General features: G+C 40.3%; 3 protein-coding genes across 5 annotated transcripts; 1 reads left to right on the plus strand and 2 right to left on the minus strand.

The window, feature by feature from the left end:
* LOC119896217 (complement component 1, q subcomponent binding protein) lies at window positions 1–4,780 on the minus strand. Its single transcript, XM_038709724.1, has 6 exons — window positions 4,400–4,780; window positions 2,510–2,660; window positions 2,334–2,424; window positions 2,073–2,168; window positions 1,283–1,408; window positions 1–1,192 (listed from the first exon to the last, which is right to left on the minus strand). The coding sequence occupies exons 1-6, from the start codon at window positions 4,650–4,652 to the stop codon at window positions 1,043–1,045; spliced, it is 867 nt and encodes a 288-aa protein (XP_038565652.1). The 5' UTR covers window positions 4,653–4,780; the 3' UTR covers window positions 1–1,042.
* Window positions 4,781–5,725: 945 nt separating this feature from the next.
* dhx33 (DEAH (Asp-Glu-Ala-His) box polypeptide 33) lies at window positions 5,726–12,828 on the minus strand. Its single transcript, XM_038707482.1, has 12 exons — window positions 12,464–12,828; window positions 11,964–12,124; window positions 11,249–11,476; window positions 10,995–11,165; window positions 10,532–10,717; window positions 10,143–10,254; window positions 9,482–9,641; window positions 9,206–9,294; window positions 8,990–9,117; window positions 8,624–8,827; window positions 8,439–8,525; window positions 5,726–7,569 (listed from the first exon to the last, which is right to left on the minus strand). The coding sequence occupies exons 1-12, from the start codon at window positions 12,672–12,674 to the stop codon at window positions 7,261–7,263; spliced, it is 2,046 nt and encodes a 681-aa protein (XP_038563410.1). The 5' UTR covers window positions 12,675–12,828; the 3' UTR covers window positions 5,726–7,260.
* A 190-nt stretch (window positions 12,829–13,018) lies between these two features.
* Window positions 13,019–16,056, plus strand: LOC119894810. 3 transcript variants are annotated; one of them, XM_038707483.1, is made up of 7 exons: window positions 13,021–13,122; window positions 13,227–13,317; window positions 13,442–13,642; window positions 14,251–14,390; window positions 14,497–14,763; window positions 14,866–15,002; window positions 15,150–16,056. In XM_038707483.1, the coding sequence occupies exons 1-7, from the start codon at window positions 13,079–13,081 to the stop codon at window positions 15,212–15,214; spliced, it is 945 nt and encodes a 314-aa protein (XP_038563411.1). In that variant the 5' UTR covers window positions 13,021–13,078; the 3' UTR covers window positions 15,215–16,056. The 3 variants fall into 3 exon arrangements, with proteins under 3 accessions (XP_038563414.1, XP_038563413.1, XP_038563411.1); XM_038707486.1 differs by lacking the exon at window positions 14,497–14,763 and having other exon boundaries at window positions 13,019–13,122; XM_038707485.1 differs by lacking the exon at window positions 15,150–16,056 and having other exon boundaries at window positions 13,019–13,122; window positions 14,847–14,977.
* Window positions 16,057–18,020: the final 1,964 nt, after the last annotated feature.

Here is an 18,020-nt window from a genome sequence, read left to right on the forward strand (position 1 = left end):
TATTTATATCAAACTGTTTTTTTATTCGACATTGATCTTTCATTCTTTGACACCAATTGTTCTGGCCTGATAGAGTCAAATCAATATTAGTCAACATGAACTCGCTTGCCAAGCCAGATAGAAGCGCTTAAGACAAAAAGCAGGACTGTCAAGTTGTAAAACCAGAAGCCTTCACATACGTCTACTGTAAGTGAGGAGGGTTTCATTATTCAAGGTTTTGATTTGACTTCACATCTTGACAAATTGTCCGTTTATTGGCTTTAGGATAGTTCAACATTCACAAATACTGACTGGATCATATCAATCCATTGCACATAAAGCTGGGGTAGGCAACTTTGACAAACAAACAAGAGACACCAAGATTATCAAAGTATCCAATGGAAAAATTCCAACCCCTCCTTTCAGGCCTCTATCCAAAGCCACTCCCACCCAAAAAAAAAATAAAATAAAAATCATGGGCAATGCATGCACAGGCATACTGTGGTATGGCAGGTAGACGGCAGGCAGGCCAGCCAATCATTTCATTCGGTCCGTGCTTAGTGACAGCCACAGACAGTGGATTTTGTTCATTTGTGTGTGGGCATCTGTTTTATTGATTGCTGTCAAGATCTAAAGAGAATTTCAACAAATATAACAAATACAAGCTTCTGAAATAAATTGCCTACCCCAGCTTTAAGACAGGACCTCTACAATAGAGAGACACTTCTTATAATGATGGTTTCTGCACATTGTCATGACCTGCATTGTTTATGTCCTTCAAATATTTAATTTAACTACCTCCTTTAAAGTTACAGAAAAATAAACATATTTTAACAAAGAGAAAACATTTGTAGCCAGGTATTAATGTGACAACTGCTGGGAAACATGGCTCACTGCCACAGACACTGAAGCAAGGAACAATCGATCTCTTTAGAGTGCCAAAGATATCAATCAATCAATCATTCAGTGCTGCAACCTTTGCTTTAGTCTTGCTGTATTATCATACCTCCAACTTTGCCAGGATGTGTATCAAAGAGCGGTGAACTTTAGCTGATATTTAACATTAGTTACACTTGACAAAGCCTTGGAGGTCTTCCAGGAACTTTATGTACTCTTGATGTTCCATGGCAGTGCTCAGCTCCATTAGTTCATCAGCAAAGGTGTTGTCAACCCCTCTGTCAGCCAGGAAGTCCATCAAGTGGTCATACAGGGCCTAAAAAACAACATAGCAATGAGGTTAAATGACCCAAATTAAACACAGCCATATTCAGCTTCATTAACTGTTTACGGTCTCAAATCTTACCCAGTCCAGAGAGTCTGTGTTGAGCGTATAGCTGGTCTCCTTCCATTCGGAATCTCCCTCAGGCTGGAAACTGACCTCCCGAATGGCAAAGATGTCGCTCTCCTCTTCTCCTTCACCACGACTCATCTAAAAAATGAAAGTCCAACATTTCGATTAAACTTAAAACCTTTACTGTCAGAGAGGAAGCTCAGAGACGTGCTGTTAGGGTTGCTAATAATCACTATTATTCTGCTCAATATTGAGATCAGGATTATTTAACATTATTTCTGGTTGACTTTGGAAACAACATGTATTTACTGAACAAACTTGTCTTTAGGGCTGACCTGAATGCTGACAGCAACATATAGCAAAGTATAAATAAAATGTACTTTGTTAAGCTATGAGTAGTGGAAAAGTCTGCTAGCCACTAGGCTAATTTATGCAGTGTAAAATGGCATAGGCTTAAGGTAACAACAGTGAGTAGCAAGTTATTGCAGTTATAACTCTCGTCATCTTGGACTCGACCTGAACTAAACCGGCTGAGAGGGAGTTTGGGCTTTTAGGGAAGTGTGAGAGACACCACTGTAAAGGAATGGGGTGTGCTGGATTTACAAAACCAGAGCATCATAGCGAAACGGAATGGAGCACAATCATCGTTTTAACTCTATTATCTTGTTTTCATAATCGTTGGAAGCCAAAATCTTAATTGAAAATAAAATTTGATTAATCGCCTAGCCCTACATGCTGTCACTATCAATATTATCTGACATGTTCATTTCTGTATAAATTAATGTGGTCTATGCTTAGTTACCTCGTCTTCAGGATAATGGCAGTCAAACACCAGGGAATGCTTTGAAGCCTGTTTTGTTACTTCAACAACAAAGTTGGGTGTTGACACAATTTCTGGCTGTAAAAAGAAACAGAATTATAAATCATCGTAATGTACATACTTTACTGTTACCAGCTTTAATCAGCCGTTTTCTATTTTAAACACAAGTTTCCAGGCCAATGCAGTCATGACTGCTTACATTTTCCATGCATCTCTAAAAAAGTCAGGCTTGTTGAAACTCACCTCTTCTTCTGCTGACTTCTGCTGTCCTTGTTCTACCTCTTCCTCAAAGTTAGGAGGAATGCTGTTATTGACATTGAACGTGACAGTGACTCTGAAAGAAGAAGACAGACCAGGAGCTCGTAAGGGTGCCTAAGTGCCAGCACAGAATGGATAATCACTAACTGTGCCAGCCTTACTTTTCTCCAGCGACATTCCTTGTGAGTTTAGCCTCTGTGCCGTTCATCTCCAGTTCCCATCCTCCAGACATCTTAGGAAGGCTTTTGCTTTTCTGGATTTTCCTCTCCTCTTTTATTTCATCAGACAGGAAATCCCCAAATGCCTTGTCACCTGTTTTAATGGTATAACAGGTTAGAAAATTGTGGCAAAATTTATGTAGCAGAAAATCCAATCTTATCCTGATGCAACTGCAATGCAAGTTTTATTAGCTCAGTTTTACCCGAGTTACTGGATTCTAACTGCTTACAGAAACCTCTTAAAAGGAACCTTTCCTCCTCAATTCCCAGCTGGTACGCCTTCAGCAAGGCTGCATTCTCAGGTTTCTGTTGGGTGCTCAGGGTTTGACAAGCTTCCCTCTGACACCTTTAATGCACAACTCATAGCTCATGCCTTGCTTGTGTTTCATCATGTGGTCACTATCATACTGTGCACACAATGCTACTAAGTAGTGATGTGTCCTTACGTATCGAGGCTTCAAAGCGTGTGTCGAGTAATCCAGGGAGATTTTTGTGAGGTGTGTGGTCGAGGCCGTACCACTTGACTGATTCAGGAAATGGTTCGTGGGTTTGGTGTATGATTTGAAAGGAGCAGCAAAATACAATGGACCCTCATTAACATATCCTGGACTTTTTAATTTGATTTTTGTTGAACACTATAAATTATATCTACAGCTTGTTTTATGAAAAATTGTGATGAAGCAGGACATTTCTAGTTCAGTTAGACTTGTGGCAGCCAGAAAGTGCTGAGAATTTTTGTTTGACATTTTGTGGATTTGTAAGAATTAAACTGGGGGCGTCTTACCCCTTATTACCCTAATGATAATGTTCTAAATCAGGTAAAATCATCTTCAAAAAAGATACTGCCTAAAGCCCAGCACTGTGGAAAAGTAAAAATGAATAAAATGTTGTCTCTATTATCTAAAGTCACAAACCAAGTAACACAAGTACATTCAGATCATAACCCTCTCCCTTGTTTCCACGTTCCCTTTGACCCTCTTTATCATAAAGACAGACACCATATTAACAAGTTCATAGTTTAATATATTGGCATGACTAACATCATTCATTAATTTATTCATTTTAAAGCTTCACACACCAAATCCATGGTGCCATTATAATCACTCTGCCTGTTTTACATTTATTGTCCACTTGATGGCACAGTAGAGCAAATGAAGCACCATGAAGCTTCGGGCCATCAGTGAATCAATTGGATGAAAGCTTCAATGCTTCATCTCGCCATCACTAAGCTTATAACGTTAATTCATATTTGGGCAATTGAAAGTAGAAATTTAACTGCTTTCAAGATGATTTGCATAGGCTGATAATTAACTCAGCTTTATAGAATGAAGAAGAATGAACTGTTAAATTACAAGTGTTATTATAAATTGGATATCAAATATGCTTCACATTCTCATCACTCTTCCAGTCGTTGACCGTTAAACCTCAGCCTGGATACTCATGCTATTTCACATGTCAACATATACAACACAAAATAACAACTTCTTTGTACAAACGTTTTGTTCCTGCTGTTTGTTTTTACTTTATCCGTTATATTTTCACTTAACATATCTTTCAAGGTGAATGCTAACTGTTCACAGTGAGAGAATGCAAACGTTAAATGTTAGTGGTCGTTTAATTTCTGACCCAAATGAATTGTGTATGAGGGCTAAGTGTCTTCAGAAATGAGAAATGTCACGGTTAAGTGAAAAACATTTTAACATGAGGTCTTCTCTGAGCAGCTCAGCGTGTTGCACTGTCTCCATGCAATATTGCCTGATACGAGGCATGCTAGCTAACGTTAGCTAGCTAACTAGCTACTCTGACCGTAGGGACTACTACGCTAAATGTTACCTTCTGTGTGCAGTCCTCCACATCCACACGACACTGAGGGATTCAATGCTTTTGAACTGAAAAGTTTTGGCCTGTATCCTGACGAGGCTCCGTTGTTATTCAGCATCCAGAGGGACCGGGTGAAGGGCCGGGTTGTTGCCGAACTCGGAGACGATAGTGTCGGGCAGATGAGCGGCAGAGCTCGGGCTGTGGACGTGCTGGCTGAAGAAATGCGAACAGCGGCTCCCACCGCACGAACAACTGACTTTAGCATGACTATGTAGAAATATTAAGGCGTGTAACGAAACAATAAATAAGTCTGACAGCTCACAACAACCGGCTGGCTCCCCGTTACTGCTGCTTCTGGAAGATTACAGAACACACGTGTGGAAGGACGCGTTGACCTATCACAACTATGACCTTTGCACCGGAAATAATACTTTAAAACCGAAAGCCCTAAAACAAAATCATTGCCTTTCTCTTAAGAAGGCCCCAAATATGACAACAGTTATATCATATAAATAACTAGTCTAATGTAATAAAGTAAATTATATGTTTTAAGGTCATGATACGACACAACATACCCAATGGCGCCCCCTGTGGCTTGATAAAGAAGAAGGTAGGTTTTATACTTTTTATATACCGTCTATGGTTTTATAGCTGTCTTTCTTCCTCTGAAACAACACAAGTCTCTCTATGATAAAAAAAAGAGAAGGAAATGCAGCATCTGTCCCCAAAAGACGAGAGGACACACGTACATTTAAATCAGGTCCGCATCATCACACTTGTTGTGGTGTCTCGTACAAATCCACAATTTCGGACATAAAATGAGTTTCTGGCTAGAGTGGACATGGACATCCTGGAGGGAAGGGCTGCATCATTCAAAGTAAAGTGTGTTTCAGCCTCAGCATAGGGAGATGTATCAGTCACATCATTTAGGAATGACACCCTGCTGTCAGAAGATGGAGCTAACAACAATTTTCAAACAACTAACCCAGGATTGTATTTATAAAAAGTTTCATCTACCCTGAATGCACTGAGCATCACCAGGTACTCTTTACTATAAAAGTAAAATGCCCTATCTTGCCCTACTAAAAGAAATCAGTGAAATAAATTATTAATAAATAATTTGTCATCAGATTGTGGTAATGACATGATTTGTTGTAAACAGTGAAGATACATCTTAATGCTCTGTTTAATTCATCCATACACCACACTAAAATATTGTTTGTTAATCTGATATATACATATTTTGGAAATGTGTCAATCTAAATACGACTAAATAACACTGGCAGGAATTAGGACTGAGTTATACTTTCTGGAAAATCCAAGACTCCCAAACACTTGTGCCTATGAATCTTTACTTTCCACATGCAGACATGGACAGTGACTGAAGTTTTATTAAAAATTATACCAACAGTGGTTTTAAACTTTAACAAATTATGTGAAAAATACTCATCATAAACTCATCAAAGCCGTGCATTTAATCTTACAAACTTTATACTATGTCAATCTTAAACAGTCTACTTTCCCTTTGTGACTGGAAAAGAAATCTTGCAAGAAAGCACATGAGCAGCATGACCTGTAAGAGATTCAAACACTGAACATCCTCTTTATAATATAGTCTCACAGTTCTCTACAGCAACCCCAAGTGCATTTGGTGTTTGGCATTTTTAAAAGCTAGAAATTGTTTATGTAATTTATTCAGGTTATAATGTATATTGTACAATCCTGAGTCCAGCGTAAAAAAGACAGGAGGAGCATCCTATCTGTTCCATAACATTCTACAAAGTATGAAAGACCTGAGTGATCAGATCCTTAACTATAATCTCCATGCATTGCATACATTTGTTGTCAGCGTACATCTTTGTGTAGTCTGTACAGAGGCTGAGTAACAGAACAGCAAAGTGTAGAACCTGGAGAATAAGGCATGCTACTTCTCCTGATGTGCATGTATTTTCGAAACTGGTGATACAATCATGTAGAAAAGGGCATGCACAAGATAAGACGGGTGCTGCATGTAGAGTAATTATCAAAGTGAAATCAAGTCATCGTGATATCTGAAAACCTCATATTTTTAACTACAACTTTGGTGATTTCCATGTTTTTTTGTAATTACGTAACTTCATAGATTAGGACAAATCTACTGTTATTGCATATATAAAACCCTTTAAGACCACTTTGTTTAACCAAAAACGACATGGTGGAAAAGCTCAAGACAAGACTGCTTTTTTTAGCTTCTGAGAAGCTAACATTTCAGAGGCAAATAGTCAGTAAACTCCTCAGTTATTCAAAACTGTGCAGAACAGAACAACCACCATCTGCTCCACTGAGCCGTCTGAATCTTGTTGGGTAGGTGGCTTGACAATTAAGTACAAAATTTCGCGAATTTCACACATGAAGAGAATAAACTGATAAATCATATCAGCCCAAGACGCTGCTTACTTAAAGATGTGTCCTCCTGTGAGGTTTTCTGTGCTGTGATAATGCATGCAAATGTTAAGATGTTATGCATGACACCTCAAAAACACTGTTTAAGGTGTTAAACCAAATGGCAAAGTGAAATACTATCAGGCAGAAGAAACACAGTTTATAAAATCTCAATGACTGTCTTGCAGGAAGTTAAAGTTGTGAGGCCTCAATATGCAGATCTCTGCTGCAGTGACACATGCCAAAAGCTTGTCAACTGGGAGGTAGTGAAATCCAGAGAAGTCTACTACACAGAAAATGTTCTGTTCTGACTTGCACTAGTAAGAAATCAATAAACGTCTTTATCTAAATTCAGCTTTGTGAAGAGAAGACATTTCCCAGTTTTATTGTCACTGGGTCATTTGAGGAAGGTGACCTTGCAGAGATTTACTTCAGTCCTGTTTCTCTGTTGGTTAGCTCTTAGTGGGTCGGAGTTTGCGGCCAAAGTACTCCGGTGCTGCATCCAACAGCCAGTCGGCATCCACCAAACATAGGTCTCTCATGTAGCAGCGGGAGGTGTGCAGAAGCTCGTTGAAGACCACGTATGCTGGCTTGGCCTGGAAAAGGACGGAGGAGGGATGGATGGCCACAGGCTGGTGTGTGTCCAGAGCTAAGTAGCTGCCGTCAGGTTGTAGCTCTGCAGCGTTGACGAACATCCCATGGGCAAGGCAGCGGCAAACGTTCCCTGTGTCTGCTCCACATGACTCCAGCTTCAAATTCAGCTGGTAAAATCAAGAAGCAGGACAGGCCATGTTAGCGCTAAATGGTGATCTACTGGTAGTCAGTGTGTTACTGTATTTAATTATCAATAGGGTCAAATGGATCTGCTGTCTGTACTGCTAGCATCTAAAATGCGACCTACTGAGTCAGGTTAGCAGTAAGCCGTGGATGTAACAGTCAAATTACATTCAAAGAACTTAAAATCAAGGAAGGTTTCGCATCTCATCGGATTGGCTTCTTCAACCAGCCCCTTCTCCTTTTTAGGACAACTATGACCTGGATGACTAAGAATCTTCACAGACATGAGTCAGTTTACAGTTTGTCAACAAATGCTAGAGCTCCTCAAGAACTAAGTTCCTGAGTTTTATTTATCAGGAGCTGGGTCTGGTTACTGGGTTAACCCCAAAGTTAGCTTCAAGCTAGCTCTTTAGGGGTTAGGAGTACTCCCTTGTATACAAAAAGGAATCGCCCTCAAATAGTAAAGGAGTCTCCCTTGTCTCCCCTGGCAAAAGTCTGGAGGCTTATGTAGCAGTTTATTACACAATTGTAAATATTAAAATAATGTCACCCCATACCCTAAAACATCCAGTTGATGGGATGAGATAATAGCAGCCATAAAAGATATACACATCTCTTCATAGCTTATCTTATCTCTTATTTTGATAGTTGCCAAATATGTGAAGTATAGCCTACTTTCCTGTTTTTGTAAAGAATACTTACATATGGAGAATCTTGTATCTAACAAGACAGTGTTTCAATAAACATTTGTTAATGAGGTAAATGTGACAATTATGACATTGATTTCAGGTGATATTGCCCAGCCCCACACAGAACATTCATATCCATATTCATAAGGATTTCAGTTGTGTACCTTAAGGCAGATGTCTTTGAGCTGAGCCTGGACCTCTTTCACCAGACCCATGTTCCTGCTGTTGACAAAGTTCTCCCGACACCACTCCTTTAACAGCAGACATTTAACAGATTATGAAGGAGCTCAGCAACAGTGCTTGATTTCTGGATTTACATTTTCTTCCCCTTTCACCCAGCGTAGCTCACCTTATTACCAGTGACTTTCTTGAACGCTCTGTAAATGTTGAGCAGTGTCATGTGGTCTCCTTCGCTGGAGCTGAACTTCTTGCGCACAGCAAGCACCTCTTCCCGCCGGGCTGGAGGGTTATACAGTACAGTGTCCACCGACAGCAGAGACACTATGCTCAAAATCTCCTCAGAACAGGAGAAGTTGGGGGACAACAGGATGGTCTGTGAGAGGGAGCAGACAAGGCAGGCAAGTGTTACACCAAATTCTTGCTGGGTTATGTGTGTGACCCATGTGGCACTGTGGGCTACAGGCTCACACATTTTGTCAGAACCCCACAACACTGTATCTATTTGCGTAATGCTATCAAGCACTTTTGCTTTTACCTTGGCATATCTAGGCTCCAGAGGGAAGCTTGCCATCTTCTTTCCCAGAGCAGTGAGGAAAACCTGCCCCTCCTTCCTCTCTACAGCTCCCAGCAGCTCTAAATGCTCCACAGCAGAACGAACGGCCTCTGGGATAAACAAAACAGGTTACTACGACCTACTGACCCTCCTGGATGACCAGGGGTGCACAGTACTTCATGATCAATAGCATCTTACCTGGAGAAGGCTTGGACATGAAATCAAAATTCATTACATCTGGAATCCCCAGAGCCATGAGCTGCAGCATCACACTGGCTAAGTTACACCTGCAGTACACACACACACACACACACACACACACACACACACACACACACAAAAAGAAAAACAGAAGAAAAGGCCACTCAATCACGCGGACCTAAATAAATGAACACGTGGGAGGGACTCCCTGCAGATCAGCACATAACACAGTTTTATCATCTGTATGAAGGAAAAAAAGGAGGCCGACAGTACCTCTGGATCTCAGGCACAGTCATGGGGATGAGGCTGTCAAATTCCTGCTCAGTGTAGAGACGATAGCAGGAACCAGAGTCCTCCCTGCCAGCCCGGCCCGCTCGCTGCCACGCCTGGGCTTTAGAGACCCGCTGTACTGCTAGCACCTCCAGCCCGCTGTCTGAGAGTCGCACAACACATGTACGGTTAGATGAGAGCAAAATGACCGATACCCCGCCAAAAATAAATAAATAAAAATCACAACATGGTGCTATTATCATAATGCATTTTTTCTGTTATGGTTTGGAGGTTTTATTGCAAGGTATTTTGTACAGTTAGAAGTTAGAAGATTTAAACACTGGGTCTCAAATAGTTGTCAAATCTTATTAATGAGTAGAGCATAATTATAGCCACATAATCACAATTTGGGGGCCTCAATTAAAGTATGCCAGTAATTTGTATATATTTTATATGCTGGCTACTGTCAGTGGTAGAGGAAGTACTTAAATCATTTACAATGTAATAAATAACTCCATTACAAGTTAATTATGCATTTTTAAAGCTTAATGAGTTCTACATTAATTTGGTCCTTCTTCCTATTACATCAACAAAATGCTGTGTTTAATTTAATCCTGATATGAGAATGTGTGTGTGTCTGTGTGTGAAGGCTGAATCATCTGACCAGGATTGAAACGTTTGGCCTTCACCATCCCCGTGTCTATGACGTATTTGATCCCAGAGATTGTGACTGACGTCTCAGCAATGTTGGTTGAGAGGATGACCTTCCTACATCCCTGAAAAAGGTAGAACATCCTGTATGAGGTATACAATAATATAAACACAATTAAGCTATGATACATATGGCTTTATAGTAATATGAAAACAAGGCACTATTATGTGGAACTAACCAGAAGTAAAGCTAAAACAGCGGCAGACATCTCTTGAACAGAAACAGAGTTGAGAACCACTGTACACAGATTCTCAAGACCTTGTGTATGAAACCAACATGTCCCTTTGTCTCTACTCATATATGGAACTCTGTTCCGCCCGCATGTTTATAGTTGCATTTACCTTCGGAGCTGGATGAAAGACCCTGAGCTGCTGTGCTGGGGGCAGCGATGCGTACAAAGGGATTACTACCATGGGCCCACAGCCATCGGGGAGATGCTTGGCAATGTCTCGGCACGTCCTCGCCAGAGCCTCTATCTCCTCCTGACCCGTCATGAAGACTAAGATGTCGTGGGACGGAGGAGCCTCCTGTGTGCAAACAGCAACACTGTGTTCTTTTACACTGTGTCAAGAAGAATCATCACAGTACATGAACATGCTCCCAGGAGCGCGGCTTACTCACAGGTTTGTGTTTCTTTTAATGCTAAAGGTAAGAGAGTCTATTGTTTTAGTTTGGATTACAACTGAGTGCTTAAATAAGAAATGTTGTTATTCAACTGCAATACAAAAATACAATACATTAGAAGAATTAGCCAGTTATAAGACTTCATACAAGAGTTTTCTCTCCACAAATTTTGAAGACTACCTGGTGGATCTGGAAGACAGAGATGAGTGCAGCCTGCAGATAGTCTGACTGGGACTGCTTGGTGTAGTAGATCTGAATGGGATGCTGCCTGCCCTCCAGGTAGAGTACAGGTGACTTGTTGAAATACTCAGAGAACAAATCCACATCCATCGTGGCTGACATCACTATGACCTGCGCAGATTAGGCAAAAGAAAGACTTGGTATTCAGGTGAATATAAAAAGATACTTAAACTCCACAGCAGAAGCCTTCCTACCTTCAGGGGAATCTTATTAAGCTCTCTGCGCCTGTGTTGAGCAGTCTTAACCACGCCGAACAGCACATCAGTGTGCACGGTGCGCTCATGAGCTTCATCCAGCACCACTACAGTGTAGCGCAGCAGTAAGGGGTCTCCGATGGCCTCACGCAGAAGCATGCCATCTGTCATGAACTTCAGCTTTGTCTCAGAGGACGTGACATCCTCAAAACGCACCGTGTAGCCAACCTGAAAAGAAGTTTGTTGATTTACTAAAAAGCCCAGTAAGATTTCAACTGATGAAGTACTGATAGTACTATATCGGGTCAAATGTGCATCACAGTTGTGTGACATAACTGAACTGGAAACTGGAAGAGCTTGTGCTACAGAATACAACAAAGTTTTTTACAACAACATACATATAAGATTTTTATCATGCTCTATGAGTGGGTCCCTGTTTTGTTAATCTTGACTGCGCGCATGAGGTTGACCCATTACAAATACCAGCCAGTGACGGTAACACACCAAGAAAAGTAGGAAAGCGCCAACAAAGGCACAGAAGAAGAAGACTGCATAAACATGAAGGAAAACAATACAGGATTTCACATCCAAATGAATAGAAACACAACTTCTGTTTGTTTGTTTTTCCATCAAGAAACCCCGCAGGGCACCAGTAAGCCTATATTCTAAAGACCAGACTAAGCAGTGATATGGGAAACATGTCTATTGTGCATACCAGCTTGCCAAGTTGAGTCCTCTTCTCCTCTGCCACCCTTCCTGCCAGTGAGATTGCAGCAACTCGACGGGGCTGAGTGATGGCGACGATGCCCTGTCGTCCGATGCCAGCCTCATACAGATACTGAGGGATCTGAGTGGTCTTCCCAGAGCCAGTCTCCCCTGATGCATGACAGACAATGGGTCAAGTTCAGGTGCTACACTATACATCTGAACTAGTTCAAGAACTCCACATAGTTCAAGAACTAGTTCAGGTGCTACACTATACATATATAGAGTAGAAATGACATTTTCTAAGCAAGATGTGATAACTCAATTATTTAGTTAGGAAAATACTTTAAGCTATAATAATGATTTAAATAGTGTTTACTGCTGTACAGTATTACAGAGATGCCAACATCATTATATTTCAGAGTGGATTTTCCTTTTAACTGAGTCGCACATCAGCGGCTAACGTCGCAGCAGTATTAGCCACAGCAACGTTAGCTGTGAGCACATTACCTATGAGAATAGCATTGTGAAGCTGTCTCAGTTGGTTCAGCAGCTGAGGTTTCGCCTGGTAGATTGGAAGCTGTTTCCGCTGGACGTCTATCGGAGTGGTTGCAATTCCCTTTCTAGGCAGCAGCATTCCAGGTTTATTCTTATCGAGACGGAAGAAAACAGACCCCGGCTTGAATTTTTTAGCCGGAGGAGGGTCGGAGTCGTGGGGCATGGTCTGGAAAAAGTGACCCGGTTAGCAAATCCTTCGCGGCTCTTTCTTCAGATTCTTGTTTGTCAAAAGTTTATTTTCATGCCCACCGACAGACACGCAAGCATCACTGCAGATGTTTTGCTGCCTCTGCAAAAACGTCCCCACGTGGTAAAATTCGGCGCAGGTGATTGACGTCATAGATTTCGCGTTGTTTTTTTTCCAGAGCCAAAAAACAGAATATATCTTCTATATATTATATATCGTCTATATCTTCTATATATTTTCTATACATGTTCTATATCTAAATATCTTATTTATTTATAATATCTGTTTTTTCCCCCAGAGTCTCGCCTTACTGTGCTGTGATTGGCTAGTGGCTTGTTGCGTCACTTCGTCACACACGTCCCTGTGATTGGACGCCAGCGATGCTAGCCGTGAGTGCAATCGCCGATATGGAGCGCATAGAAAAGTAAGTGTCACGCATAGTTTTGGTGTAATCTCTTCATTCTTTTAATTGAAACAGCATTAAAATACTTTATGTAGAGCTGGCTATAGCATGTTCGTATCTAATAGGGTACAGCATTTGACAAATGGCCTCAGGAGTGCTGAGCGGTTTCACTGCCCGTCTCCAGTCGTGAATATAGACCAGTACCCCGAACTCAAGGTAAGTGGTTTGTCCACATTGTTTGAAAACCCTTGTTTAAATATAGAGTTTTAAACTGAGGATCATCTGACAACAAAACTCTTTCATTTGGTCTCTTAATAACTTTATGCTGTCTGTGTTGAAGGACTTTTTGCCAAAGGAGTATCAATACCATGTATGTAGTTACAAAGCAGTCAACTCGGACAGCGACCATATAGATTTTGAAGCCACCCTACGGATGTGCCTTAAATCAAAGGAGGAGATACTGGTGTGGCTCAAGTCGATGCCAGTTACATGGAGAGTGGACCACAGTAGGCCTACTAAAGGCTCAAAGATCATCTTCAAAGTAAGTTGTTCACTTTACAGAGTTGGTGATGTGGCAACATTAGGCTACTGGTTATATTACATTTTCTTAATCAGCCACTTCTACCAATATGAAAGTATGAAAGAGGTTGAGAAGTTATTTCTGATTAGTGTCCATAATCTGTTGGCAGTTTTTTAAGTTATTAATGGCTTGTATTCAGGGGGGGTACAGTATTTGAGTAGTAACTATTGTATTACTTTAGGTAAGTACTATTATTGAGTATACAGAACAGTAAATAGTAGTGTACATTACTTGACTTCTTGGCTTTACTTTGAGTCCATTACATTTAAAAGCAAAAAAAGAACTAAACACATTTTGCCACAAACTCATGTATCACAGGAGTATTCTTCCTTTTTAATTAATTAGTTTTTAATGTTCAAAACCAAAACACAGTAGATGTAGGAATGACCTTATACAATGGTTCTTTGTTTTTGTACATTATTATGTCAAGTACTACATTTTAGTGTCTAAGTAATAAAGTTTGTACTCTTACTGTTGTTAAGTCAGAGTGTAGGACATACTTTAGGATTAACTGAAGTCAAATTTGTGATGAGTACTTCCTCTAATCATTTTTTTCCATAATATTTCAGAAAGAATACCGGTGCCTGCACAACATCAAGCCCAGGACAAAAACATCAAATAACGACAGGCCATCCAAAAATACGGGTTGCCCTGCAAAACTTAAAGTTACCCTTGCACGCACTGAGGTCTTCGGTGGACGACAGAGCAGGTCCAACAAAGCACAATTAATTTCCTTGGCAATGCTTGTGTTAATTTAAGAAAGTGTGTCTGTACAAATCTGTTTTACAAAATTATTTTTGTTCTTATACATCCAGAAGTACTGATCCTCACATTCCTGAATACCCCATACTCATGGAAATCAAGAATGTTCATAACCACAACATTTATGTGGTGGAATATGTGCGTCACCGGGATGTGGGCAGCAAGGCTATAGAGCAGCTCACTAAGTTGTTTGAAGCTGGGCACTCGCCATCCTCAGCACTTGGTGTTCTTAAATATGATGTGCAAGTTAAACTTCTGGATGATTATCCTTATGCCTTAGCAGACCGCTCCATCTGTCCTGATCTGCAGTTCTGCTATAGGTATTTATGATGACTGAGTACTCTCAAGTTGTCATGCTATGTTTAAGTCGTACAGTATTTCAGGTCTGAGTTAATTATGGAAGTTGTTGTTACATTTTTCAGACTTTACCAGCAGATAATCCGTAAGAAAAAAGGCGGTACTGGCAGTGGATGTCATCTCACTTCAGAGCTTTGCAATCATGATTCAGAATCATCTATGGCAGCCACTGAGGAGCTTAATGCTGATGATACACTGGAAGGTAAGTTTATTTAAAATTACACGTTAATAATGATGCATATCCTCTAAAAATGCATCTTATATATTATATTAAGTAATATTAGCAGTATTGCCAATTCAGATACAAGTAATCTATTGCCCTGTAAGGACAGCTCTTTTTCTTCCCCAGCTGATAGTCAGTGCGCAGAAGTTGGACTCCATGAGCCAGGAGTGTGCCACAATGGTGCAGAGTAGAAAAGAATTTCAGGTGGCAGGATTAGCCTTTTTTAAGGCCGTCAACAGGCTGAAGGGAAATCCCTCCGTGTTGCAGTCAGCGATGCACATGTTTGGCCGCTATGGTGTGAGCAGCCTGGCTTCAAAGCGAGCACGAGTTCTGCGGCAGGCTGCTAACCATGCTGGGCCAAACATAGCCACACAGCCCACCTCTGTCGCCCGCCAAAAGGTGAAGCTTGGGGATAGACGTTAACTCACTGCTGAGAGTCCAGAAAAAACTGCAGCAACCGTGGAGCATCGCTACAGCTAACTAAAAGGAGTGAAGTCTGGAGCTCGCAGCGTGTCTCAAACTGTAGCGGTGTGTTGCAGCAACCCAAAATAATAGACACTCTACCACTGCGACCCGTTACCTTTCCCCCTCTCCATAGAGACTGGACTCTGGACCATTGCGCCCCTCAACCCATTAGCTGAGGACTTGTTTGTATATAGTTCTTTTTACAAACCCACACAATGGGAAGTACGGTTAACTTGGCATACCAGTGGTTTATAGCTGTGTAGAACTCATTCAACCATCCCAAAACACATGATCTGAAACTTTTCATATATTTTAATACATTAATCCATATTTTCCCTGTCTAAATGAAATTGTGCATATTTGGATTAAACATCTCTTCAATGCATCGTACAGTCGCTCTTCTTACCAGGGATCATGTCTTCTATGAAGGTGGACTTACTGCCTTTGAATTATTTTGCCTATTTTGTAATTTTATACAGCTTCCTATGCCTTTGTTTATCTAAATGGGAACACATGGTTCAAGATAGAGTGTAATGTTCATTAAATAAAGTTATGGTTATGAAAACAAGATTTGCTGAGGAGCTAATGTGAAATGAACAAGGGGTTAAATTGAGTTGTGCTCCCTCTGTAGATATAAAGAATTAAAACATTCGTATTATTATTATTACATTATCTTCAATATCAGCAGTGTCAACCAGTCCGAGCCAATCACAGCACAGTAGGGCAGGACTTGTTGAATTGCTGAAATTTCACGAGTAAGGACTGTCAGGCATGTTGGATGTTCGGATGTTCATCCATGACAGCCAAAGTACATTGGTTTGTCATGGTGCACAGTGTCTTATTACTCTGTTCGTTCCTCAAACATAAATCATGTCTTAACCATATTCTATGGAAGATTTTAAATCCCCAAATAAAAACTAATTACATAAAGAAAGTGAAATGCAATGTAGCCTACCTTTTAATGTATGCGTACTGTATCACAATTAAATGATACAAAATTACTGATCTAAAATGACACTCACAATAGGTCTCTTCTTTCTGTTATTTTCTGAAATTTAGTACTTTGTTGTTTTGTCAGAACAAAAGTGACAGTTGACTCACAGTAGTCCATGTGGACATCTATTAGCATTAGCTCATCCTCTTCCATTCAACCAGTCAGTATTTGTTGTAAGCAAACGCTGGCTAAGTAACCCACATTAGCTGTCAGTCTTACCATAAAACCTGCCAAGAATATCCCTCTAATATGCAAGTTTCTGACAACAGTTGAGGAATGAAAGCAAAAACCTAAATAATTGCTATGTAATATATGTTTTGTGTATTTATTTTGTGTCACTTTATTTGTTTTTGTTGAGGCAATTTAAACTTTCTATGACTTTTTGGCCATGATAAATGAAATTCACGACTGTGTTGCTTATCTTTAATGCAGCCACCAGAGGGCAATATGACAGCTTTACCTTTTCAGTCAGAGGGACTGTGAATCAGCCTTGGGAGCCAGATGCATATTGTCTGTGTGTCTGTTTCACTTGGTCTCTTTACAATTGTTTTATGATTCTGATAAGCCTTTTCATGGATAAGGGGATTTAGCATACTGTGTACTAGGCATGTTAGTAGATCTGCCTGGAAGACCCAAAAGAAATGTATAAAAAGATAACACATTATGATCATATTGATACTACGTGATTCCCTAACAGTCGAGTAACTATGTTGAATTTATTCACCAGTATTACACGTAAGATATTAATTTCAGCATATAATAACAATGCCTACATAGCATCATACGACCATGGCAGGAAGACTTAGTAGACTTATTTTTATTGATATTTGTATTATTACCACTACCATTACTATTATTTTACATCTCTATGTGGAACTTGCATCGTGTTAATGTGTGCTCTCTTTTCCCACTGCTCTCTCTCCCTTCCCCCTCTCCCATCCTCTCTCTCAACCGAACCGGTCGAGGCAGTTGGCCGCCCACCATGTATCTAGTTCTGCTTAAGGTTTCTGCCCGTTAAAACAACTCCACAACAATAGTGCTAATACTAATGATAGAAATGGAAATAACAACAGTAATAAATGTATATAGGTAAATCAAACAAAAAAAGAACTTAGTCAAATTTAAGGAAACATTTCAAGCACAAACATGTTCTTTGTAGAATGACATGTTATTTAGCAATACAGAGGAAATTACGCAACAAATGCTTTGTAACTTTGTAACCACATAAAGTAGAAACAGTTTGTTTTAGAGGAATAAGGTGATCCATAAGTGGATAACACCTGTTGCAGCATATCACACGTTGCTGTAATAAATAAATGCTCCTACAAACCTCCATTTTCCAAAGTTATTTCCAGCTAACATCTCTGTTCTAATGGTGTTATCGTTTTGTTCTGTACAGGTTTGCTTGTGACAAATTAAAAACCCGAATGAATGATTCATTTGCACTGACTACACTGGCCCTGTGCTGAGTTTTGTAATTATTTGAAATTGCATTTATTTCACGTGGTTGAACAGACCACTTCCCATTGCTGTAACCT

Source organism: Micropterus salmoides, unplaced genomic scaffold (assembly GCF_014851395.1).
Source record: "Micropterus salmoides isolate LMB-PRFRI ecotype aquatic unplaced genomic scaffold, ASM1485139v1 Ms_hic_scaffold_9, whole genome shotgun sequence".
In the NCBI taxonomy this organism is placed as follows: domain Eukaryota; kingdom Metazoa; phylum Chordata; class Actinopteri; order Centrarchiformes; family Centrarchidae; genus Micropterus; species Micropterus salmoides.